Genomic DNA, 27,992 nt, shown 5'->3' with positions numbered 1-27,992 from the left:
TCAAATCCCCTGTGTGGGAAAACGTTGGATTCAGCGTTCAATACGATGACGAGGGGTAAGAAGACCGTAAACACAGTACAGTCAGCATGCATTGCTTGGCACTGTCGGCGACTTGAGTGGAAACACCTCTAACACGATGACGTCATTCATACTGAAATTGTACCGTTACCATGACCCACAAACTACGGTACGTACTGTACCGTTTCATCCCTAATGTACTGTGATGTGTCTGTTTGTGTGTCATGTGCTTGTGTTATGTACGTGTGTGTGTTTTGTGTCTGTGTGTGTGTGTGTGTGTGTGTGTGCGCGCATTCAATGGCGGAGTGAGGAATTGGGATCATTGGGACTATTCCATTGGGCTGCAGGTCATTGGACCGGTGATGAGGCTTGGGCAAAGCAATTTTATCATATCATCTATTCTTGCTGCAGCGTGGAGTGGGCCACTGGCCTGGGGATTTGCTTTAGCGAGGCCCACCCTCCAAGTGCCGTTCGTACCTCACATGCTATCTCTCTTTCTCTTCCACACACAAGCACTGCCAGCTGGGCTGACACACCACCGCGTACCACACCAACTGACCTGGCCTGATGTAATTACAAGTTCACATTGGAGAGACAGACTGACTGATTACACTGATATCATGTTAGGAGATAAAAGGAGGGCATTGAATGACTCTTGGTGCAAATATCATCACATGGCTTGATTACCCCCAAACCCAAGAACTCTGCCTACTGCTTCCCTTGTCGGCACGTCTCTCTGCCAAATGTCCAAGTAAAGTATCAAGACGCTGGATTTCAAAATACACTTTAAGCATTTCTTATTAAGTTCACCTCCACCCCAAATAGCATCTATGAACTGTATGGCTTTTGCCACTGGCCGTTTTAAAAGATTATTAGCCATTCTTGAATGACATTGATAAAATAACGATCAATACAATTCACTATCCTGAACAAATCCTAATGCATAATTCGAATATCCACCAGAAATAGTTGCAATATAGCAGTAAACAGTTTCATTTTCGGCTCCCTATAAAGGAGCTACTGAAGGTTGTAGCCAGTGAAGTTTTTGTCTATCCAGAACAAATCCTAAAGCATAATGTGTTTTGACAGTGACAGGAGTGAAAAGCGGGACCTGTTTTTTCATAGCCTGCATTTCTATCCACTACACTATTTTACAAGGGTCAGTCAGTTCGCTCTTCTAGGCCTGATCCACAAAATTCCAAGAGAATGGTGCATAAATATAAACAGCTTCTAAAGTATTTCTCTCGACAAATGTCTTAAGCACTTTGTACTAAAATACAACAAATTCTCGGTAACACTGTATCTATATACATCACCAGTCAAATTTACTATTGTTATAAGTAAACAGTCCCAAAAGAATGGATAAATATGTCCAAACTTTTGACTAGTACTTTATTTATATATGAAGAATTTCTGGACAATTGCATATTTCAGATTACCTGATGTCTGAAAATTATGTAATTTGGCTAGATTAAGAGGTTTGGGTAGCCAGGCAGTTTATGGAACCACATCATCAACCAATATACAAAGTGCTTGGTTCACAAGTTTTTATTTGCAGATTGTATTTCAGCTAGAAACCTAAAAACCTATGAGCAGACTAGACTTTGATTATTACAGTTTTTACATGTATTTAATTAAGTGAAACAAATAAATACTTTGCTGTTGCTAATTGTTTCTAAGGATTTTAAGGATGAACCTTAAAAAAATGCAAACAGACCTGCAAAGAGATGTAAGCAATACTTACCAGCAGGGAACCGGACATTGTAACATCTGGTCATTAGTGCAGAATAGTGCAGAATGTAGGTCAGGAATAGACCTACTTGAATACCTTAATGCAGTGGTTATCAAATCTCTCCTGGGGACCCCTATTCCATTCATTAGATGTATTCCAGAGCTAGAGCACCTCTATCAACTTGTCAACCAATTGGCTTCTTGATTCAGGTAAGCTACTTCAGGGTAACAGCAACATTTTGAGATGGATGGGTATTCCCAGGAGTACCACTGACTTAATGCAGCATTCCTTTCATACAATTATAATTGGGGGAAAGTAGAATGTTGCACCTTGAGTTGTCTTCAAATGGCTGATTTGGTAGTGATAACTCTTTAATGTGAACTGATACGGTACAGTAAACGGTACAGTGACATAGAATTCTGACCTTGAATGCAAACTCTAACAAAACATTTGGAATAGTTTCATTTGAACTGGGAAAGGATCAGATTATGAGATGAATCCTTTAATATGTTGAATCATGACAATTCAAATAAATAAATAAATATTTGTGTTTAAAATCTGATGCCCCCCCCCCCCCCCCCTAAACGAGGGCTGTGCCCCAGCTTGACCACCTCAGTCAAAATGTTCTGGACACACCCCTGTTTACAGGCCCCCCCATTATAACTGCCTTTCAGCTTAAACATCAAAGTACAATATCTTGAAAAGCGTACGTGTGATACAGTGTTGGATCAAATACCTGCCCACCGTGCAGCTCTGAGTCCCACTCTGGCCCTGAATGTGTTGTTAGCGTAGCCATGCTCACCGGATAAGAGGGGCTACGTGTTTTATACAGTAGCCTGACGTAGCAGTTGTTGCACTTGGTACTTTAATCAAGAGGTCAATATAAGATGCTCATTGCCAATGGGGATTTCTGTTAATAAGAACACAGTGATGTATTGATGATAATATCATATGCACAACCATGTGACGGCAGTGAGTTACCCCAGAGGAACAGAACCTAACAAATGGCTGGGGAAGTCTTCTGCAAATGGTAGAGGCTGGCATGGGAACTTCCTGCAGTGTTCCAGATCTGTCAGACTGTTCCTTGTTGTTTTCTTCTTCATCAAGGTGATCCAGGTTTCCTATGGTCTACCAAGTAATTTGTCTTGGCTGAGCGAACCTGCGCTTTTCTGCCTCTCAATGTACCAACAGATGCCAAAAGTCAGATTCAAAGTGATGGAGCACAGAGCCAGAACAACAAAACGTGTTGCTTGGTCTCTACTGTACTGTAGGATACAGGTTTAATTTCCATGTCAGTGCAGATTTCGGATTGGCCTGGCTGTGGACACGCACTCAAAACTGTTAAGTGGCATTGCCAGTAAAATGGAACAATAATTGTTAAAGACAGTCATTCAAATAACTAACCAGAGTTGAGGATTACCGTACTTTGAAATGTTCAAAAACGGTCTATCCAGTAGATGGCAGTGCTCACAGTGATGTATTACATCATTCTGAATGATAACGTCTCCGTCCGAGGGGGTGTAGATGGATGGCTCCGGGAGATTACAGGTGACATGCTCCATGTCCACTAAATGCTTCGTCCTTTCACTTTCTGGTCAATCTGTATTTAGTTTTTATCGCTTTTAGTTCCATCACAGCTTGAACTGCAGGGAGAGAAAGAGTTCGAGGCAGAGCTATTAGTGATAATGGACAGAAATGTGTTAGGGTGTATTGAGAAAAAGGAGAGTGATGGGAGAGGAAGGGAATAAGTGAAAGAAAGAGAAAATAAGAGGAGAAAGGGGCGGAGGGGAGAGAGAGACAAAGAGAGAACGGGGGAGAGAGAAAGAAAGGGGAGAGACACAAGGGGGGGGGGGTAAGGGGGAGAGAGAGAGGTTGTGCCAACAGAGGCCCTCTGAAAGACAATCTATAAACATTCAGTGGATATGAAAAGTCTACACACCCCTGCTAAAATGCCAGGTTTTTTTGATGTAAAGGAATGAGACAAAGATGAATCATGTCAGAACTTTTTCCACTTTTAATGTGACCTATAATGTGAACAATTCAATTGAAAAACACATCCCCAGTTATAAGAGGGTGTGCACACTTATGCAACCAGGTAATTTTGAGTTTTTTTTGTTTGTTTGTTTTGTTTTCTCAAAGATTTCAATTTGCTTTTCAATTGAATTGTTCACGTTATAGGTCACATTAAAGGTGGAAAAAGTTCTGACATGGTTTATCTTTGTCTCATTCTTTTACATCACAAGAACCTGGCATTGTAACAGGGGTGTGAGGACTTTTTATATCCACTGTAGAATAGAGGCCAGGCCAACGATGCCTCAGGATGTCTTCCATTTAGAAACGGTTTCCCTGTTGCCATTTCACACATCCCCTCTCCTTTGGGTGAGAAAGTCGGATGTCTGACTGAATCAGGGAGAAGGAAAAAGAATGGAGAATACAATTTAGAGGACAGTTAAAGGAATACACATGGTTAAGCTGCTTATCTTGTAGTGATTACTACCCAATTCTATTGTATAGTGTATAAATGATTGAAAAAAATCTACATTAGTAGCTTTCAGTCATCAGTTGTACTTAATGTATATCATGTTGTTAGAATGTACAGTACTATTCCAGTACATTAGTAGCCTTCAGTCATCTGCAGTGCTTACTATGTAATATGACATATCATTTTGATGCTATCCTCAGCTAAGCTGTGGTACTGTAGAATTTGGTAGAATTCTACACACTGAATGGGCATTCAAATATTCATTTGCATATGACCCAGTTATTCCACTCTACCTGTATGAAAAAGTAAGTGTAGACAAAAGCTGCAATCCAAACGTGAAATAGACACCCACTCAGCCCAAAACCCTTAAACCTTCAGTGATGTTTTTCATGGGCACATCCGAGTGTTCTGGGTCTTGGCTAGCCCCAACACTAATTCTCTGAATATTGTACTTCTGTTTATTGAATTCGACACTGCTCAGCTACCGCAGTTAGCTGTGACTTCAGTTTGATTACATTTGTGGGTGATATGTTTCACACGTTACTATAGAGACACACACACACACAGAAACTATGCTCACCATGGTCAGTTTTTGTAGCTCTTGCCCAAAGTTGAACCATTTTCACTTTCAATTGTCCCCCTGAGACCTTGGGTCAAATTCAACACCTCCCACATGTCCTGGATCTTCTCAGTGGTCCCCAGCTGGCACTTCAATATAGACCTGCATGTCCTGGATCTTCTCCGCATGCCTGCCATATATTATATTTGGTAGGATGTAGAGGCATATATTGTCCTTTCTCCCTCCTATATTATATTTGGTAGGATGTAGAGGCATATATTGTCGTCACCCCCATATATTATGTTTGGTAGGATGTAGAGGCATATTTTGTCTTGTCACCCCCATATATTATATTTGGTAGGATGTAGAGGCATATTTTGTCTTGTCACCCCCATATATTATATTTGGTAGGATGTAGAGGCATATATTGTCGTCACCCCCATATATTATATTTGGTAGGATGTAGAGGCATATTCTGTCTTGTCACACCCATTATATTATATTTTGTAGGATGTAGAGGCATACATTGTTTTGTCACCCCCATATATTATATTTGGTAGGATGTAGAGGCATATTCTGTCTCGTCACACCCATATATTATATTTGGTAGGATGTAGAGGCATATATTGTCTTGTCACCCCCTTATATTATGTTTGGTAGGATATAGAGGCATATATTGTCTTGTCACCCCCCTATATTATATTTGGTAGGATGTAGAGGCATATATTGTCTTGTCACCCCCTTATATTATGTTTGGTAGGATGTAGAGGCATATATTGTCTTGTCACCCCCATATATTATATTTGGTAGGATGTAGAGGCATATATTGTCTTGTCACCCCCAGCATTCAAAGAATGGTGCATTCCCTCTCACGGACAACCGATCCTTCTTCACTACCGGAAGCTACCAGTGAGAAGGAGAAAGAGGTGACATGACACAGGTGACATACCCCTCCAAGGAAGAATTGCCAGATCAGCACAACACATGTAAAATGTACATTCTGCAAATCGCACACTAATAAATTGACTGTCATTCATGTGTCTTAAGAAGAACATACAGTTGTCTACTGGTAGTAAACACATAGTTGAATATAATTTTTGCTTATTTTGTCCATCATAGCAAATATAGACTAATGTGCTTTTTGTGAGAATAAACATGTTGTATTGTTAAAAGTGGTCTGTATAAATTCTCGATGAGTTATGAGTTTGTTATTAATTGAAAACCAACTGCTTGTGGGCAATATGTGAACTGGTACTGCTGTGTCAGGATTTATCATCATGGGTCTAATTTAACTCATTAACACAAAGGTTGCGGCAAAATTATTATGTAAACGCATGGTTTAACTAAAGGTTCTTTATCTGAAAACAATTGTCAAGCAGGCTTAAGAGCAGAAAAATAATCGATTAAGAACATTACCTTTTCTGAGTGTGGTAAAGAAATAAAATAGTTCAGCCTCTGAAAATAGATGCAATTTTCACACTTCATGTTGCCATGGTGACGAGAAGAGGGTGGGTACGGGTGTGTGTGTGCGTGTGCGCGTGTGTGTGTGTGTGTGTTTCTGTGTGCACATGCATTCAGAGACACCCCGTTGCATTTGCAAAGTGATTGTGACAAGCTCAGTGTTTATTCTTCATGTTACCTCATGTCTATAACAATGGTCTCTCTCAAGCTAACATGAAATCACAAGGTTCTTCCCCAACACTACTCCCTCCATCTGCAATTCTAACAGAGCGACCCAGGCGATAAAAAACATGAATAACAATGTACTGAAGATGTACTTTCATGTGTATATATTAACATTCTGTAGTAACTGCCTGTTTGCATGTTGGCCATATTACATTGGGGGAGTAGAATTCAGCAGTGGTGTACACATAAATTGTAGATGCTCAAAAATCAAAACGGATAGTGATGAAGACCTCGGCTAAGTGACTCGTCGTCAGAACTAGTCTGACTGATAGGCTGCTCATTATTGGAACTAGCTTTAGTAACATACGCTCAACCTGGCGGCCGCTTCTCTCAAGCCATGCATGTTTGGATGCCAGGCGTGTGCAAGGTTCATACAGCGAAGACCGGGATACGGGGCATCGTGCAAACTCCAGACGGACCAGTGACGGGCACAACCAACCCACCAACTAACCGGAACTGCAGTAACTCGGGATTGGGTTTATCTCAAACAAGAATTCAAAACTTCACTGCGCGTTAGGCTTTGGCTTAGTCGACACACACACACACACTTCTGTACCCAGTCCCCAGTCCCCAATTGCAATGCTGTACAGCTTTTGTGGGACAGCTGTGCGCACATTGCAGCTGAGCGGTCTCAATACCGGACTGCCTCTGGGCACAACGAGGCAGTTAATTCAAACGTGTTAATTGTGCAGTAGCTAGCAAGCTAGCCTACTGAAGAAACCTTACATTTAGTGTTGCAGGCCGCTAGCTCAGCCTGTCTTTTGGGAAATGACAGTGGCTGGCTCAGGCTAGCCTGGATTTCAATTGGCAAGTGCTTGTTTTCAGCATCAAATGCCAGAACCACTGCTCCACTCGCAACCACGCCCTGCAGTATTTTTCATTTGCTTAAACTAAAAGGTTTTGACGAAAACTACTCAGATTGTCCATTCCCATTGTCACTACATCTTAGTCACATGATCTGGTCGCATGGTCACTCCCACTAAGGCCAACTGAATGGTTGCTGTGCAATACTCTGGAATTCAATAATACGTTGATGACATGCGGGTAGTCTAGGTTCAGAACAAAGACAAAAAAACATAATAATAAAAATATATATATATATATATATACTAGCCAAAAGGGCACTTGGTGACTATAGGAGCAAAGGGCAGGTGCTTAGGCACAGGTAGATCTGTGCACGCGCCTGATGGTACAAGCCCACAAATTATGGTAATCCTACCAAGATCCGCAGGTGTTCCCTAACATTTCAGTTGGAAGATTCCAAAAAAAACTAAGGAATCAGGAGAGAATTAGCAGGAAAGTCCGGTATTCTCCAACGATTTTCCAGAAAACCTGGTAGTTTGTGCAGAAGTCCCCGGAATTGTCAGCAGTAATGAAATCAAATACTTTAGCCAGTAAATACAAGGCTTCCGACGTTTGCATAGAGAAAATACTACATATCTGTTGCATGACTCTTGACACACTTAGAGTGTTAAAAGAAACGGAGTAGAGTAAGGCAGAGAGAAAGGATCTACAGTATAACAGATTACATCTATTGCTCTGTTCATAACTGAGCCTAGAGACAGGGAAAGCAAGGGATGTGGTAGAGATCTAGAGAACATTAATCACTCGGAAATGGTAAAGTGAGCAAGAAAGAAATGAAAAAACTAAAGAAATATATATAAAAAAAAGAAGAAAGAGGGAAGGGAAGTAGGCCCAGGAGAGTGGGTGGTGGTGAATGGAAAGAGAAAGCTAGAGGAAAGAAAAGAATGATCCAATATTTCAAATGACAGAAATACAAAGAGATGGACAGACAGAAAGTAGAGAGAGGCAAGAGAGAAAATTGGCAAATAAGAGGCAGGAAATATCAGATGGAAAGGTACAAGAGGTGCTGAAAGAAGACAGAGAGGAAGTGCAAGAAGTATTATTGATGATAAGTCGAAGCAAAGGGCAGACTAAACTGGAAAAAGTAATTACCCCTTTTCGGGGAGCAGTAGACTTAATCCATGACATCATCAAAACATCAACATTCTAATTGACATCATCATTCCACATAACAGCATCATAACATCAATATTCGAAATTGCGTCATCACTCCAAATGACAACCCTGGTGTCACATAATCAATGACATCATAAGGACTTTGTCGGCCCATATGACATACTACCTAAAGCTTTCTCATTGGCCAGAGTCATTTATATTGAGTTAGTTTGGCCAATGTGAAAGAACTTTCAGAGAGCAACACTTTGTCCTTCATAGCTGTTACTAATCCATTATTCAAACCTATTGGTTGTGCTGTTAACTTCGGATAATTTTGAAAATGATCAAAAAATTAGTCTGCTAATTTCTTTGTTAAGTTTTGCTTGTGTGGTGCGGTGCATCATTTCATAGGGGATAGTTGAACGTGGCTAACACACTAAAACCTGGCCAAACTCTCTTAATACACGACTTTGGTCAGACTGTAAAGGACACACTAAAAATCCACATACAGGGGTGACTAGAGTGTCCTAAGTTGGTAGGTTTCAGTGTCAGAAAGTGTTGCAAGCTTCCCTGAGTCTCCAAAGACCACATGCTCCAGTGCTGATTATCCAAGTCTTGCTACATACAGGTACTGTATAGATCCATATAAGCGTATCCCATAGCAGCAGTTCATTCCTGTGGTGTCCCAACCTCAAGGCAAAAACCTCAGCAAGAAATCCAGTTCAAATGTCCTGATTAATGTCCTTATTAGCCTGTAAAGAGAACAGCACGATTGCCAGCCACGCTGTCCAGCAGTAGTTCTTCTCCCTTCGGTCTCGTCCGCTGTTCTATCTCAGAAACGTTGCCTACGTTTCTCCTTCAAGCACCTCGTCCGTGGACATCCTGGCCGACCCCCCGTTTTCTTCAGCATGCGACTCCTGGGGCAGTGAACTCTCATTTGCCTCCTCCTCCACCTTCTTTCCCACCTTTGCTGCTCTGTCACCGTCCTCCTTCCCTCCATCTTCACCAGCCATTTCCTCCTCCTCTCCGTCCTTCAACACCCCATCGTCCTCCTCACCCTCTGCCTCCCTCTTCCGAACCACCCCCTCCCCATTTGTCTCCCCCGACTCCTCGGACACAGAGTATATAATTCCGGCCCCTGTGGCTCCAGCTCCACTCCTCTGGCGCTTCTGAAACAGCCCGAAATCTGTGATGTCCCTGGGGAAGTCTTTCCTCTGGCCCGGCCTGTCCGAAGCCCTCGCAGAGCCAGAGGAACCACCATTGGAGGGCGAGGGGGCCAGGCCATTGGCCAGCCCCTGTCCCTCTTGGGCCCGAGGGGAGGAGGCTGTAGTGGCCCCACCCTGCTGGAGGATGGAGGCGGTTACACTAAAAAGTGTATTCTTGTGTTTCTTCAGCTGGCCAGCTGGTGGTGTTGGTGTAGGGTTGGAGGGGACCTTCAGTGGCCAGTCTGGATAGGCCAAGCCGGACGACCCTTCACCGCCAACCCCAGCCGCCCCAGGACCGCCCATGCCGACACCACCCAGACCAGCCAAACCGGGTTTACCGGTCTTCATCATCCCCATCACCTCGTAACGGAAACTGGAAATGTCCTGCTTCAGCTCCTAGAAAATACCAAGAAAATACAGAAATACCAAGGAGATCACAGAAGGCACCAATGGGAAGATAGAAATACCAAGGAGATCACATAAGCCACCAATGGGAAGACAGAAATACCAAGGAGATCACAGAAGGCACCAATGGGAACGGAAAACATTAGTGATGTACAAAGGTTTATTTTTTACTTTATGCAAGGTGATGAGATTCTGAGATGTCCTGCTGTTGGTCCCCATAAACGTAGCTGAGTGTGTCACCAGGTAAATCCTTAACTCCACAATGTTGTACTAATGGATTTGTCTACGCGTCTATATATACCAACTATTAGTTTCTGTTGGGCTGAACTAGCAAGGTTTCTGTGAGACAAGGGCTGATGTCTGGGGCCCAGGGCTTGGTCTTTGAACAAAAAATAAATAAAACATCTGTAGATTCTGAATGTTTTGAGCGATTAACAATTGGAAAATATAATTGGAAAGCTAAGTGTCTGTTTTCCTTTATCTCGCTCTGACACTGACAACAGCACACAAGAGTAGGAAGATAATGAGTTCCTCTAGAATTTCAGGATAAGCCAACACTTTATGTACTTACAGGATTCATGTTTTTTTTTTACAGAGGATGTTTTTTCGTGGAACATAGAATGCATATTTTTCTCATGAATTATGTTAAATTGTTAGGGGAGGATGAATTGTGCCTCACCTTAAAGTTGTCCTCGGTCAACCCTTCCTCTGTTTTGGCATCTCTTATCATGGCTGCTACATATCGCTTCACCAGGTTCCTCAACACTTCCTGGAATAGACAAGAACCATACAATGAACAACAACAAGATCAACAACAACAGAAATAAAACAAAAATTCTCATTCATACCATAGCCGTGCATAGGGGAAGTAATAAAACATAAGGTAAAACATAATAATCTACAGAAGTCAACAACTAGTCAACAACTTGTAAACAACAGTTAGTAAACAACCATGGAAAGGAAGAGAAGTCAACAACCAGTAAACAACATTAGACAACAACCAGTTAGCAACTAGTAAAAAAAATCACTGTAGACAACCACAATGGATCATTGGAATCAACAGGCAGTAAACAACAGTAACCAGTCATATTAAGCAATACTAGTCAACAACTAGTAAACAACTAAACAGTGACAAAACATTTACTCATACTCATTGGAACCAAATCCACCCTCACCAAAACTTTCACTCTTAGCATCGACAATGTTGTTCCTCCATCCCCACACGCACGTAACCTTGGTGTCATTCTGAACTCTACACTCTCCTGTGATCAGCACATTAAACCGACTTCATTATTCCATCTCTGCAACATCGCCAAACTCAGACCTTCCCTCTCCTGTCCTGCTGCTGAAACCCTAATACATGCATTCATAACCTCCCGTCTTGACCACTGCAACTCCCTACTCACCTGCATCAAATCTACATCCCTCCATAAGCTCCAAATGGTTCAAAACTCTTGAGTCCAAGCTCAAAGGCTTTGGTGACAGGGCATTCTCAAGGGTTGCTCATAGGTTCTGGAACTCTCTCCCCAAAACCCAACCGAGACTATCCCCATCTTCCAGCAACGCCTCAAGACTCATCTGTTCAAAACCGCCTATCCCTAGCCATGCCCAATCCCATTCTCTCAATTTTCTTTGTTTTCTCATGGTATTTTCTTTGTTTGTTTCTGTTCCATGATCATTTTGTAAAGTGTCTTTGGGTCCTTAAAATGCGCTATATAAATAAAATGCATTATTATTATTATTATTATTATTAAACGACAGTAGTCAACAACTAGTAAACAACAATAGACAACCATAGTAAGGAATAGGGAAGTCAAGGGTAGACAACAACTTAGAAACAATAGCTGCAAATATGTCAAATAGAAGTTCACAATAAAGGAGTGTCCAAATCATTCAGCAAACCATGGCACTTAGAATGACAGGGATGTGGGTTTGATTGCAGGCCTACATTATAGCTCATCTACATAAACACCATGCATTGTCCAGTAATAATGGTAAATACAGCTCATCATCTACATAAACACTGTTCATTATCCAGTAATAATGGTAAATACAGCTCATCATCTACATAAACACCGTTCATTATCCAGTAATAATGGTAAATACAGCTCATCATCTACATAAACACCATTCATTATCCAGTAATAATGGTAAATACAGCTCATCATCTACATAAATACCATGCATTATCCAGTAATAACGGTAAATACAGCTCATCATCTACATAAACACTAAGCATTGTCCAGTAATAATGGTAAATACAGCTCATCATATACATAAATGCGATTCATTATCCAGTAATAATGGCAAATACAGGTCATCATCTACATAAACACCATGCATTTCCCAGTAATAACTGTAAATATAGTTCACTACCTACATTAACACCATGAAAATCCCAGTAGCTGTTTACACAGGTCATCATTTATATTAACTCCACAAACGTCCCAGAATATTCACAGCATAGTAATACCTTTTTGTTGAAATAAATGATGTTAATTTAAATCAGGAAAATGTGATACTCAAACACCTCTCTGCTAAACCAATAGGGATAATGAGGCGGTCTCTGACATCATTACCTGGTATTGGTGGTTTCTTCTCACATTCTCTGCTGCTCGTGTCTATTAAGTAGAGAGGAATAAGGGAGAAAGAAAGACGGAGTGAGAGAGATGTGGAAATAGAAAACAAATGAGAGATAGAGGTGGAACAAGATGAATGAGAGAGGTAGAAAGAAATAAGGAGATGAAGGGATATCGAAAGAGGAAGAGAGAGGAGATTCAGAGGTACATAAAAAAATGAGCAAGTGCAGGAGTGAGGGTTGTGAAGTTTGAGAATGAGGGTGAGCTAGTGAGGTTGAACTACCTCATTAGGCTTTACCGGTTAGATTAAAGGTTAAGGTTAAAATTAGGCTTCATCGGTTAGGTTAATGGTTATGGTTAGGCATTAGGGCTAGGTGAAATTTAGGCATAAATGTTAGGTTGTTGAGAATAAGTTGAGGGTAGGATTGTGGTTAATGTACACATATGTCCACGCATGTGACACCACCCACCCCCAGGGTCCCGAAGCTCTCTGTGGGTTTGGAGCGATCCCTCCTGCAGAGGTTCCTCTTGATCCAGCACGCCAGGTACCATGCGGACTTGGGGCTGGGCACAATGTTGAAGGGAGAAGGCAGAGTTCCCCCCTCCTCAAAGTAACTCATCCAGAGTTTGGTCCGGGCAAACTTCCACTCGATGTCTGCATGGTCCTGCCGAGGTTGGAGGGAAGAGGAAATGCAGAAACCCTCTGAGTGGAAAGTGGCTGTTGAAAAACCTGCTTCTTTACCGTTTAAATGTCTAATAATCATATTTTGGTCCTAAGAGTTGATCATGCTTTTCAACATATGATAATTAGCAGACAGTTGCTCCAATAATGTGTCTGGTTTCATGGAAACCCACTACCCAGCTGTATGAATGCACCTTAGAATCTTAAGTACAAAATATTATGTTTTGCAGGTTGTTATAGGTCATTGGATAATATGAAAGAGGAACCGGGGTGAAATAACACAATGCTCCAGGGTACACCATGAACACACATTGAACTGCAGGCTACAAGAAATGAGCAAGACAGAAGACAGAAGACGGTGTGATCTCACGTATATAGAGAAGACAGAAGACAGAATACGCTGTGATCTCACGTATATAGAGAAGACAGAAGACAGAATATGGTGTGATTTCAATTATATAGAAAAGAGAGAAGACAGAATACAGTGTGATCTCACGTATTTATAGAGAAGACAGACGACAGAATACGCTGTGATTTCAATTATATAGAGAAGACAGAAGACAGAATACGGTTTGATCTCACATATATAGAGAAGACACTTTATGATGTTAAGTTGGTGTGTTAAGAGGGACTGAAGAACGAAGATGCTGCCTGGGATTTACACAACATATTTATGGGGGTAGAAAACAAGCAAAGGGACCAGGCAAGCCTTGTTCGGACTGCCCGCCATTACAAGGGATGATTGGTGTTGTCCTCAAGGATTCGAACCGGGGGCTCTTATGAGACAGGCTGTGTCTTTAACCATTATGACTTTTGCCACTGGCAGTTTTAACTGCTTATTGGCCAGTAATAGGCTTACTAATATATACTAACTAATTGGAATAATCATAAGAATTGAGCCGTTGCTAGTGAGACTGAATGAACTTTACACTGTCAAAGCTCAGTCACTCACTCAGTAAGAGGCATTCACTCTTCTCGACCGGCTCCACTTACATGTACTTAGAGCATGCAATCAGAGATTCTCATAGCATGTAATAAGAGCATTAAATAAGGGCATGTAATCCCAGTCCATACTAAGAGTATGTAATCAGTGCATGTAATTGGTGAATGCATTCTTCAGGAATGCACCTACAGCATGTAGTCAGAGCATTCGATCATTATGCTTAAGCCCATGAAATCAGACGTACTCTGAGTATGCCCTCAAAACATATAATCAGATAATGTAAACCAGAGCATGTACTCAATAGGACGGAGTTGTTTTGAGTATGAGATGAGAGAAGGCACCAAGAGCATGCACCGAGTGAATGCGACCATACCATGCGATCGATGGAATCAGATCATGTGACCGGAGCACACACTCACAGCGATGTGTTGGTAGGAGTTGTTCATCATGGCGATGAGCATGTTAAGCAGCACCACCAGGGAGATGATATTGTAGGTCCCAAACATGGTGGCACCAACAAACTCTGTGAACTGGTGGTCGGCGTTCACGTTGGTCACGTACAGACTGATCAGACCGAAGATGGACCAGAACAAAGACTGGAGAGTCTCAAACAACCTGGAGGAAGACAGAAGGACGGGGGCGGGGCGGACGAGACGAGACGAGAGAGTGAGGGCGAGACAAGTTAGGAAGAAAAAGGGGGATACCATCAAAACAACAGCGAGAACTTGAAGTGAAGTGTACCACTAATAGCTCAGACACTGGCAGTGGAGGGAATGTCCCAGAGCAAGTCATACTACATACAGTAGTATGTAGAAAGTCTACCTCAACACTTAGCATGTAAAAAGCCGCAACAGGTTGGCTGACTGACTGTCCTCTAGAGAGAGCCTATGGAATATGTTCCTGAGGAAAGACACCTTCACCATGAGTCTGCAACACACTCAGGTTTATGCAAGTAGAGGTGTACTAACCAGTGTCCTCGCAAGGCTGGTGTCGACAGTTACACTGGACAGACACTATTATCTGGATAGAAACCGTAGGCTATTATTTCTGTTCTACTGCCTTCTGACAATTGCTTTTATTTAAAGTGTTCCATGCCAGGAGTTTCCTATTAGTAGGGAATTAGATTTAGCTTGCGCCTGAGATACATTACTCACAATGAAACATTTATCAGAAGCCATTCATGCCACTTGGTGGTTTTACAACTGATCAGGATCATGAGTGCAAAGGTTTCTGAAGGTTTCTTATGTTATATAACAAAGGATCTGGGAAATGACTCGGCCCAGTTCAATAGAATTCCACAATCATCTGATCTACATTGTTAAAAGACTGAGATTTTTGAAAAACTGTCACAGTTGCACCACAATGGGTCCCTACAAATGGTGTTGTATTTCATGCATGTGTACATACACCGATCAGCCATAACAGTATGAGCACTGACAGGTGAAGTGAATAATTCTGACAATCTTGCTATTATGGCACCTGTCAGTGGGTGCGATATATTAGGTAGTAAGTTAATATTCTGTCATCAAAGTTGATGTGTTAGAAGCTGGAAAAATGGGCAAGTGTAAGGATCTGAGCAACTTTGACAAGGGCCAAATTGTCAGAGGATCTCCAAAACTGCAGCCCTTGTGGGGTGTTCCCAGTCTGCAGTGGTCAGTACCTATCAAAAGTTGTCCAAGGAAGGAAAAGCAGTGAACCAGCGACAGGGTCATGGGTGGCCAAGGCTCATTGATGCACGTGGGGAAAGAAAGGCTGGCCCATGTGGTCCGATCCAACAGACTAATTGACAAATTGCTGAAAAGGTTAATGCTGGTACTGATAGAAAGGTGTCAGAACACACAGTGCATCACAGGTTGTTGTTTATGGGCTGCATAGCCACAGACCAGTCAGGGTAGAAGGTGGCCTGGTCTGATGAATCACGTTTTATTTTACATCACGTGGATGGCCACGTGCGTGTGTGTCAATTACCTGTAGAACACATGGCACCAGGATGCACACTGGGAAGGAGGCAAGCCGGCGGAGGCAGAGTGATGCTTTGGGCAATGTTCTGCTGGGAAAGCTTTGGTCCTGCAATTCATGTGGATGTTACTTTGGCACGTACCACCTACCTGAGCATTGTTGCAGACCATGTGCACCCTTTCATGGCAACAGTATTCCCTGAAGGCATTGGCCTCTTTCAGCAGGATAATGTGCCCTGCCACAAAGCAAAAATGGTTCAGGAATGGTTTGAGGGGCACAACAACATCAAGGTGTTGACTTGGACTCCAAATCCAATCACGCATCTGTGGGATGTGCTGGACAAATAAGTCTGATCCATGGAGGCCCCATCTCACAACTTACAGTACTTAAAGAATCTGCTGCTAACATCATAGTGCCAGATACCACAGCACACCTTCAGAGGTCTAGCGGAGTCCATGCCTCGACGGGTCAGGGCTGTTTTGGCGACAAAAGGGGGATCTACACAATATTAGGCAGGTGGTCATAATGTTACGGCTGATCGGTGTGTGTGACCCATGTCATTTAAAGCACTAGCTTTCAAACCTGGCATTTCAAGGCTAACCTAGTAGTGATTCAATTTAAAGATTATGGACACACAAACAACATACACATCCATCTTAAATACAGGGTTCCTTATATTTGCAGAAGTCCCAGAATGTATCTTCAATGGAATACTTGCTGCTGTTACTCACGTGGAGAAAGCATTGTTCTGCTCCACACAGCGGATTCCCTTACACTTGGTTTTCTCCTCTGCGGCAGTAGTCTCATAGTAGAAGTAGAGCTGGTTCAGCCCATTGGCAAATGCCAGCAACACCTAGACAGACAGAGGCGGGGGGGGGGTAATGTTCGGGGGTCCCCACGAGGACCAGTAAAGCCTAAAATGTGTGGGTGCATGCGACGTGTTGATGTGTCTGTCACCCACCAGGCAGTAGATGAAGAGGAACTTCAGTATGTCGAGGAGCATGCGCCCCAGGGAGATCTGCAGAGGTCAACATTGTCAGTGTCCACCAACACACCATCAACATCACCAGCACGACAGTCATTAGGATGCCCTCACACACACCCTTATGGGGACCTGAAACCCAGAAGTCCACGTCCTAACCCTAATGTTAACTTTAACGTCCAAACCTTATCTTAATGCCAAAATGCCCAACCCTAAACCTAACCGATAATGCCTTATACCAAAGGTAACCCCAATTCTTATACAGTGCCCAAAGGTTTTACCCCTTGACATAACACTTAGGGACCTTCAGGGACAACTCATATATGTTTTTATCAGTACAAATTTGAACTTTGAACTTGCATTTTCAGGCCTGGATCACACACACACACACACACAAACACACACAAAAAAAACAATCCCGCATGCTAACCTGCAGTGGTCCCAGGTGGGAGTTGGCTGTGAACAGGGAGATAAGACGCAGGGAACTGAAGATGTTGGCGATGGCAAACACCGCCTCACCTACCAGGGTCGGGTGCCACATGTCCCACTGGTTCCTGGTCTTACAGCCACTGTACTGGAAAGACAGAGGGTGGAAGAAGGAAGAGAGGGAGATGGTGATACGGGAATGAGATGGAGAGAGGAAGAGAAGGAGGGAGGGGTGGGGGGGGAGAGGAGGAGAAGGAAGACAGATAAAGGATGGAACAAAGAGATCAGAGACAGGGAGGGAGAGTTTATTTTTCATGTAAATAGAATTTTAATTGAATGGTATTGAGAACAGTGGGAGTGAAAGGCGGTCGGTGATGTAATCCACTCTCCCTCTCTCTGAAATCTAAGCGGTCAGTACATGTGTTTATTTGGTTAAAACGTGCACTTGCTATAGGGTGGACAGAAGACATGCAAGTTATTTTGATCCAGCTGATTGGGTTGCATGACTAACCCAATATTATGTTGTCTTGTTGGAATTACTCTAACCCAAGGGGTCGGAAACTTTCATGACCGGAAGAGTCATTTTGACAACCGGGATGTCACAGCGCTTTAATGTGCTGATATCTAGCGCCACGAATGTCAGTCGGATCCAATTACTGTGAAATCTGACGCTCCGGGTCACAGAGCAGTAAAGTGGAAAGAGTTGCCAGGACAAGGGAATCCGGGAAAACGAGGGTGTTTTACAGATTTCTTAAAATTGTATTTGTTATCATCAAAGAAATGATTGCGCGTTTGAAAAAACGATCCACGTCAGGCCCCGCAAGTAATTAAATAATAAAAAAAAGATGACTTATTTTAATACAAACAGCTTGTTTGATTGACATTTAGAAATTGGTGATGTCATGAAACTAGTCAAAATTGTAGCATTCTATCCACTACAAACGTTTTATTTGGCTGAGAAACATAAACTGGGACTTTTGTTGGTTTTCACAAGTACGGCACCACAATCTTCTGTAACGTAGATCTATAACGTGACAGAACAGCCGAATGATGAGCAGACAACTCCCTACATTACCCCCGCGGCGGCAGGGTTTAGAGGCATAAAGAAATGTTTCTAGGGATTTGTATAGGCATCTCATTTCAAACTATGGAACAATCGCTGAAAAGACTGAGTGAAATAAAGAAAAAGCTTAATAAATGATTTATCTTTGAAGTTGAAATTGTAATATGTAAAATGAGGCGATGTATGATGAATCAGGCCAATTAGTGGTATATATGCAGTAGCTTAATGATGTAGGCAATTGTGTGTATGTGTGTGTGTGTGTATGTGTGTGTGTTTACTTTGGTGTAGGCCACTATCTTTAGTGATATGGTGTCTGAGTGTGTGTGTCTTTGTGTGTTTACCTTAGTGTGGGCCACTATCTTCAGTGATATGGTGTCTGAGTGTGTGTGTGTGTGTGTGTGTCTGTGTGTTTACCTTAGTATAGGCCACTATCTTCAGTGATATGGTGGCCAGGTACAGAGAGTTCATCACAAAGTCCATGAGGTTCCACCAGTCATGGATGTAGTCATGGAAACCTCCATCCCACATCTGCTTAATTTCTGTCCAGATAAAACCTGTAGAGATACAGAGAGACAGAGAGAGAGAGAGGGAGAAAGGTATAAAGGCAGAAAGTGAGTATTTGAAGTTTAATGTGAGAAAGTAGAACCATAACCATAACAGTTCCATGAAGGACCTAATAGCCCAGTGTAGTCTCAGGTCAAATGTAAGGCAATAGTAAAAGAGGTCCTATTAAATGCAATACTTTATGTTCTCTAAACTCTTGTTCTCATCAGAAAATACTCATGAGTACCCTTTTCAGGTAAGACACAAACATTCCGGCACGCACACAAACAAAAACACACACACCACTCACCCAGAACCCAGGGCAGTATAATCCTCCTTTCACCCAGAACCCAAGGTAGCATCATCTGCCACTCACCCAGAACCCAGGGTAGTATCATCCGCCACTCACCCAGAACCCACGGTAACATCATCCGCCACTCACCCAGAACCCAGGGTAGCATCATCATCCACCACTCACCCAGAACCCAGGGTAGTATCATCCGCCACTCACCCAGAACCAAGGGCAGTATCATCCACCACTCACCCAGAACCCAGGGTAACATCATCCACCACTCACCCAGAACCCAGGGTAACACCATCCACCATCCACCACTCACCCAGAACCCAGGGTAACACCATCCACCACTCACCCAGAACCCAGGGTAACACCATCCACCACTCACCCAGAACCCAGGGTAACACCATCCACCACTCACCCAGAACCCAGGGTAACATCATCCACCACTCACCCAGAACCCAGGGTAGTATCATCCACTCTACGGTGGTGGGTGCCGGGCCCTGCATGTCTGGCTCCGTGGTCACGATGTGCTGAGAGGCCAGCAGCAGCAGGAACAGGAAGGTGAGGTATGATGCCGTGTGGCAGATGAACTTGATGAAGGGCTTCCTGGATGAGGAGGAGGAAGATAAAAAAGAAAAGACGATGAAGAAGAAACATTACGTTACCATCCCCCGGTGTGTAATGGTTCAGCGGAAATTGAATGTGCGTTTCCTGTCCAGTTCTGATACGGCAACTGGCCCAGCCCGACTCGCTGGCCGCCAACGTACTTGCCTGATGAAGAGTCCATAGCGGCTCTTGGGCGCTATAAGGTAGCAGAGCGAGAAGACGGGGAAGAGAATGCTGATGAAGACACAGGTCAGGAACTTCCCTCCCCAGTGGCGACGCCTCCAGCCGGGGAACTCATCGTACCAACGAGACGCCAGCAGCTGCTGACAGTTTGGCTGGGCTACAAACTTTTCAGAGAAAGGAAGCAAGAGAGAGAGAGTGAATTTATTAGAACCAACCAAACCACTTCAAACAGTGTCCATTTTAGTTTTTGCTCATACATTAAACATCACCAGGCAGACCAATCCAGGCTGGCTTACAGTAGCAAACGCAGACGTCGTCATACTGGCCCCTATGGGAACACAACCCTTACCCATAATGCATCATGTTCTTCTCAGGTGAGCTACACAGGACCTGAACTAAAATCTAAAATAACCCAGGAAAATTATTTCAGGAACACGCAGGCTACGCTTCTCCCACCTTGCGGATAAAAGTGAAGAAAACATTACAGATGAATAAGCCAGTGAAGAGGCCAGGCAAGCTGTGTTCCTCTGCCGAGACCGTAGGTTTGTGAAACTGGAGCAGCGCCTCTCACCAGACGTTTCATAATTTGTTTGCATGCCCCTGAACTAGCTAACCACCAGTCAGATGTGCCAGCTCTAAAATAGATCAAACGCATGAAATTGCTGTGCGTACCCAGGAGAGGTTTGGGAACCAGTGAACTGTGATGTAATTGCTTTCCTCAGGGGAACCGTTGCTGTGTGAAGACGAGCTACTCCTCTCCTTTGGGATCTGAACGATAAGCAACACACTATCTCTTAAAACACACGTGCACCCGCATATAATATCTCTTGCTTATACAAAAATGTTTCCTGTCTCCCACAGTCAGAGAACAGTTTTGCAGGTATTTAGTAGATACTCATATCCAGAGCAACATACAATAGTGACTGCATACGTTTTCGTACTGTCCTCCCATGGGAACGGAAGCCACAAGCACGACATTACAAGCATCAAGCGCCTCCAAGCAAGCCACAGGGGACCTCTCCACTGGGGTTCTATACTTAGAGACCATTTTGTAACTTGTTCTATTCTTAGAGACCATTTTGTAATGTCTTCTAAACTTAGTGACCATTTTGGCATGTCTTCTATACTAGAGACCGTTTTTTCAATACCTAGAGACCATTTTGGCATGTCATCTATATTTAGAGTACATTTTGACATGTCTTCTATGCTTAGAGACCATTTTGGAATGTCTTCTCTACTTAGAGACCATTTTGGCATGTCGTCCATCCTCAGAGAACGTTTCACCAACAGCAGCAAAGGAAAGAGCTGCTCATTAGCCCAGTCTGAATACCAGCATTCAAATAGCATGGCTGATTTACATAAATGGGATATAAAGAGAATCGGTTCTATTATGTTCTGGTATATTATGTGCGCGTGTGTTTCCTTGTGTGTGTCTGTATTGGGTTACAGACTGAGAACACATACATTCTCCTGTCTTGTTCAGTTGAGCACAGGCACTATTTTAGAACACTTGATGTGGACACAGGAAAAAACAACAACACAGACAGGCGCGGACACACACATGCAAAAACACACACACACAAACACACAGTTGCAAACACAAACACACACACACAAGGACCAAGAAACATCCCGTTTGGAATGGTATGTGTGCGTGATTGTCCATCTCCTCATCACCAATGTAGACCTCTAAACATAGTTGCACATCGCCAACACCAGAACTGAAACCTACTACTACGTTGCCATGGGAACCTGGAGGAGATCCCTATTTGGGCTTTGTCCCAAATGGAACCCTTCTCCCTGGATAGTGCACTCCTTCCCATCGAGATCCTGCTCATAAGTAGGGAGCCACATGAGTACCCGGGCCCGTTTGTGATGTAACACTGGCGATATCAATGCCACGTTCTTCACTAATCCAGGGGCGAGGAGGGGAAAGGGGGAAGGGGAGGCATGGAGCGGGGGGCGGGGGGGTGAGCTGATTTTCAGCGTCAGATTCGCGCTGGGGTTGATAAAGAAATGCAGAGCAGCCTATTTTTAAACCTAAAAAAAAATATTTGATGCAATAACTAACAGGCCTAGCATAGACCCCTTTTATTTCACACCATTTCGGGAATTAAAGAAATTTCAGCCAAGTTTAACACAGTTTTATAATTGACTTTCAGCCAAGGAAAATCTGTAAAAGACCTTCCGCCCCCCCCCGTCGTCCTAAAGGGGGCACCTTAGAGCCAGTCTGAATTGATATGTATGGGATTTCATCTCAGCGTCTTCTAAGTGGAACTGACAGCCTTTCAGCGACTCTGAAATCTTATTAACATGTGGTCATACCCACCCCCAGGAATTACAAGACTTGATATACTTCCTTAAAAACTCTTCAGCAATATACTACGTAATGTATGGCCAGGCGTCTGGGTTCATAATAGAACCCAACAAATTACCGTGTCAGTCTTGTACACGTCTGGTCTGTAATTTTTTTAACTACAGCATAACTTGAAATGCTTAACAAAAGCACAAAATACTTCTGGACTTTGTTCTGGACTGCTTTTCTGAAAACATGTAAATACCACATTTGGGAAGATACCAGTTGTGATCTAGAAACCAAGAACATGTAGGCAGTATTTCCCTCAGACCACAAAAACAAAATCACCAGATAGATAGCTATGAACCAGAACGCGATCAGTTACATAACAAGCAAAAAGTTGAAAAACCCACTCAAACCTGTTCACTTGCCCTTCAGAAGACTGCCTCCCAATGGTGTCCATGGGTTTAATGCCAAATGCATTCAATAAACAACAAGAGGCACATTAGCCGTGTATAACAGCTGTTCACGTTCTGCAACTAGTTAGAAAAGAAAATGAAAGCACGCTAACCAAATTACACATGCATCTCCAGCTGTTGCAAAAAAAATGGTGGCTCTTTCAAATGACGTAAAACAAATAATAAAACAAATAAAATACCATTCTATGGTAATCTACTGAATACAGTGTTAAATCAAGAAATGTTACAGAAAAGCCTAAATGCACAGGCTCCCCAGGTAAAGCATGATCTCAGATTTCTTTAACGCATGCACATAAACACACACAAGCACTAATGTTATCTCACGTCTCATGTTAGTATTAATTTCTTGTACAGAGGGAGACACAGAAACATAAGGAAAGAGATAGAGAGAACAAAAGCTCAGCGTTAATCCTTTTCAAAGCCTGTGCTAACTAGATAAGGTCACTATATATATGTAGTGTGGCCTTCTGGCTTCTGATGCTATAAGCTATATTCTGATTCATTTTACTGCCTTCTGCTGGCTTCTAATGTATTCTGATGACTTATGCTGTCTTCTGATATCTTCTATTATCTTTTGATGCGATCTGCTGTCTTCAGTTGCATTGTGATGCCTTCTGCTGTCTTTTGTTGTCTTCTGATGTCTTCTGATTTCTTCTGATACGTTCTGCTGTCTTCTGATGCCGTCTGCTGTCTCCTATCTTTCATAATCAAGGACAATTTGTGACAGAATTCCTGAATTCCTGTATGTCATGTCACTAATTTTCATTAGAGCCATTTTTAAGAAATAAAACATGTATGCGAAGTGTAATTACGAATAAAATTAACTCAAACCCTTGTTTAACCAGTGGAAAATGCAGGACTTTTGCTAGACATTATTGGCTGAGATAATAAAGGGTCTGGACATGCTGACATACTGAGTTCTGATTGGTCTGCCAAGTACACCAACTTCTGTCTTAATACTTGTTTAATAGAATTGCAACACAGGGTTTTTCAAAAACCACACTGCTGCCCTGAGTTTAGCTGGTGTTATCAACAAATCTGAAGTTGTGTGATATTAATTTCTGAAGTACATTGATGCCATGACTCTGAACAACGATGAGGAAATCCCAGACTTTGGTACGGTTCAAAACGTTCAGGCAAAATTGAGGCATTTCATTGCAGTGCCAATGGTGGAGAGAAAACACTGGCTCGTCTTGGAAAACAACTGTCCACTGATAACATTTACAAGAAAAGGATAACCATGGCAGTGAAAATGAAATATGTATGGATTCTTGGAGCCTCACGTGTGAACGGTTGTGGAAAGATGCGTTGTAAACAAGGTCCACAGAATAAACCCAAACAACAAAGGACTTTGTATGTAATCAGAGGACAAACCTTCCTACATACGGGTAACTTGAATGTTAGCCAACTAGCTACAGATCATTCCTTTTCAAATTGTTGTCAAAGTCGTTTGTATTGCTAGTTATCCAGCTATAGCTACTGACTTTGCTGTTAGCTGGCAAGGTAACAACATTAACTTACCAGCTAGCTAACATTTCCTGGTTTCTAGCTTGTTCGTTGGGTAGCTTGCTTTTTTTCACAAAAGTGAGCAAGTCCCTTAGACTGATAATAAGCTACCTGATTGAGCGGTCATTCATCCAGGTGTGTGTAATTATGCCTAATCTATAACCCTATAAAGGCTAAGTGGCTGTCCACCTGCACTCAAACTATATGCACTTACATTGCTGCTACTATTTATTATGAAACCTGCTGCTAAGCTACTTTATCTTTCACGGTAATGTTTATACCTGATGTATCAAGTCCATGTGAAATAACTTAAATTTCATTTTATTTGGTTTGATATAGTATGTGTTTACTAGAGACCAACCAGACCAGTTTAGCACAAGGCCAGAGTGTCCCCATTTGAATACTTAAATAGCTGGGTGGGGTTAAGGCCTAAGAGGATGTGATCTACGCTAAATGGGCGTAAACAAAGAACAGCTCTCTGGCAAGTGTGAATCTTTCAAGCCTCTTTTCTGAGAACTAAGTAGTGTAGATTATCAACTTTTAAAGCAGCATATCTTTCCCATAACTTTATCAAACAGTATATTTATATGGACTGAATATGGACTTTTATAAAATGAATTAAAAAGCTCAAATTTTGCGATAGGACCCCGTTCAGGAATTCTGTCACATTTTGTCCTGTCTTCCATAATCAGAGACCATTTTGTTCTGTCTTCCATTATCAGAAACCATTATGTCATGTGTTCCATAATCAGAGACCATTTTGTAACTGAAAGCCCAACAAATTGAAAAATCGGCAGATTCTTCATGTTAATATTGGCCAATGCACCGGCTGTGACCCAAATCTCCCAGGGTACTTCAGGGAGAGGGGGATATGCAAAGAAAAAAACATTTCCAATTCAAACATTGAATACAGATGAATAGACCTTGAATAATACACCTCGAGATATACACCTTGAATAATACACCTTGAGTTATAAACCTTGAATAATACAACTTGAGTTATACACCTTGAATAATACACCCAGAATTCACTACACGATAATGGTGGCCAAAATAATTCACGGTAACAAAATTATCATGGTATCTATAGACAATTTAAAGTAAAAAAATGCTATCAGTCAAATTCATCTTCAGCTTTGGTTGATGTGTTTTTTTTCACTTTTTTGGCAAATTAATTCTACTCAAAGAGTGAGTGTATGGAGGTGGAGAGAGTCTGTAACCATAACTCTACAAATTTAAAAAATAAAAGCGTACAAATAGAACAATTACACTTAATGGATAGTGAAAAGGCAACCAGATGAACTGTTAAACAAAAAACCCACAAGGCCTAACATGGAAAGGAGATTTTCTAAAAATACACATTTCGCCTAGTGAATGGGCAACAAAAAGGCGTTAATTCAAACGCTGGGTTATAGGTCCAGACTTGTAGTTTGATCACATGCATGGATGGGGCAATAATTACCACATCCATCCTCCCCTCAATACGGTGCAGTCTTCCTGTCCCCTTTGCAGAAAAGCATCCCCGAAGAATGATGTTTCCACCTCCATGCTTCACGGTTGGGATGGTGTTCTTGGGGTTGTACTCATCCTTCTTCTTCCTCCAAACACAGCGAGTGGAGTTTATACCAAAAAGCTCAATTTCTGTCTCATCAGACCACATGACCTTCTCCCATTCCACCTCTGGATCATTCAGATGGTCATTGGCAAACTTCAGACGGGTCTGGACATGAGCTGGCTTGAGCAGGGGGACCTTGCGTGTGCTGCAGGATTTTAATCCATGACGGCGTAGTGTGTTACTAATGGTTTTCTTTGAGACTGTGGTCCCAGCTCTCTTCAGGTCATTGACCAGGTCATGCCATGTAGTTCTGGGCGGATCCTCACCTTCCTCATGATCATTGATGCCCCACGAGGTAAGAACTGTAGGTCCAGTTTCTTTGTTTAAGCACATGCATCGTTTCATATAAAAAAACTGAGAAGGGCTTTTGGAAAAATACAACTTTAGTTTTGCCTAGTAAATAAGATATTATCGTATGTGTATTATTAACATGAATAATATCCATTTTCATTTTTTAAATATCACATTTATCATCAATACCGGTATATTGTGACACCCCTACCTTGAATAATACACATTAAATAATACACCATGAATAATACGCCCTGAATAATACACATTAAATAATACACCTTGAATAAAACACATTGAATAATACACATTGAATAACATATTGAATAAAACACCTTGAATAATACACATTGAATAAAACACCTTGAATAATACACATTGAATAATGCACATTGAATAAAACACCTTGAATAATACGCCCTGAATAATACACATCAAATAATACACCTTGAATAAAACACATTGAATAATACACATTGAATAATACATATTGAATAAAACACCTTGAATAATACACATTGAATAAAACACCTTGAATAATACACATTGAATAAAACACCTTAAATAATACACATTGAATAATAACCCTTGAATTATACACATTGAATAAAACACCTTGAATAATACACATTGAATAATACACATTGAATAAAACACCTTGAATAATACACATTGAATAATACACATTGAATAATAACCCTTGAATAATACACATTGAATAAAACACCTTGAATAATACACACTGAGTTATAAAACTTGAATAATACATCTTCTGAAATAGGTCATGTATCAGCACTCACCTAAGACAAACAAATATGCATACACACACACACACATACATGAATGTACACACACACACATACATGAATGTACACACACACAAATGAACAGACTCAGATCAACAGCCTTTCAAGATTCTCAACAGGAGACTCAATGACTGTCATCCTCAGAGAGCAGAGAAATAGCACAGCTGGACACACACAAACACACACACACACACACACACACACACTCACACAAACATACACAGACACACACGGATACAATCCCACAATACAGTTTTTTTTAAAACAGGGCAGCAACACTCCTATTGGCTGTTATTCATCAGACCAATTAATATCAAGACACATCCCCAACTACAGCAGTGTTGTCAGTCCTCAACCACACCCCAAAATCCTTCCTTTGGCTCCAGGACCCAGAGAAACTCAGAGAAACGTACTAACTCTACTCATTCAGGGCTTGATGATCAGACGACAAGTTGAATTGGATGTGCTTGTAAGGGGAAATAAAATATAAATACTGCGGGAGTCCACGAGTTGGGAAACATTGACCAGTCGCTTGACCCAGACAGCTCTGCAGGCAGCCAACACCAGACAACCTGCCACCTCTGCCATTTAAACTTCCACAGAGATGAGTGGCCAAACCAGGGACAAAATAATTGCTCTGACAAATACAACAGAGGCCTTTTCAACAAACGTGAAGTGTGCACTCAACC

At 42.1% G+C, this 27,992-nt stretch overlaps 1 protein-coding gene across 1 annotated transcript in view; it reads right to left on the bottom strand.

Moving 5' to 3' along the window:
* Nucleotides 1-6,396: 6,396 nt before the first annotated feature.
* The window catches only part of LOC105011169 (short transient receptor potential channel 4), a 45,698-nt gene continuing 24,102 nt past the window's right edge, over nucleotides 6,397-27,992 (bottom strand). The window contains exons 7-17 of the mRNA XM_013134654.4: nucleotides 20,293-20,474; nucleotides 19,973-20,127; nucleotides 19,095-19,234; nucleotides 17,622-17,765; nucleotides 17,171-17,227; nucleotides 16,941-17,062; nucleotides 14,670-14,865; nucleotides 13,096-13,290; nucleotides 12,626-12,667; nucleotides 10,726-10,815; nucleotides 6,397-10,037 (exon numbers count right to left, since the gene is read on the bottom strand). Coding sequence (XP_012990108.2) covers nucleotides 9,282-10,037; nucleotides 10,726-10,815; nucleotides 12,626-12,667; nucleotides 13,096-13,290; nucleotides 14,670-14,865; nucleotides 16,941-17,062; nucleotides 17,171-17,227; nucleotides 17,622-17,765; nucleotides 19,095-19,234; nucleotides 19,973-20,127; nucleotides 20,293-20,474 — 2,079 coding nt within the window. The 3' untranslated portion in view covers nucleotides 6,397-9,281. The remainder of the gene's footprint in view (nucleotides 10,038-10,725; nucleotides 10,816-12,625; nucleotides 12,668-13,095; nucleotides 13,291-14,669; nucleotides 14,866-16,940; nucleotides 17,063-17,170; nucleotides 17,228-17,621; nucleotides 17,766-19,094; nucleotides 19,235-19,972; nucleotides 20,128-20,292; nucleotides 20,475-27,992) is intronic.

This window comes from Esox lucius, chromosome 7 (genome assembly GCF_011004845.1).
Source record: "Esox lucius isolate fEsoLuc1 chromosome 7, fEsoLuc1.pri, whole genome shotgun sequence".
In the NCBI taxonomy this organism is placed as follows: Eukaryota; Metazoa; Chordata; class Actinopteri; order Esociformes; family Esocidae; genus Esox; species Esox lucius.
This window is presented reverse-complemented; position numbering and strand designations above follow the sequence as displayed.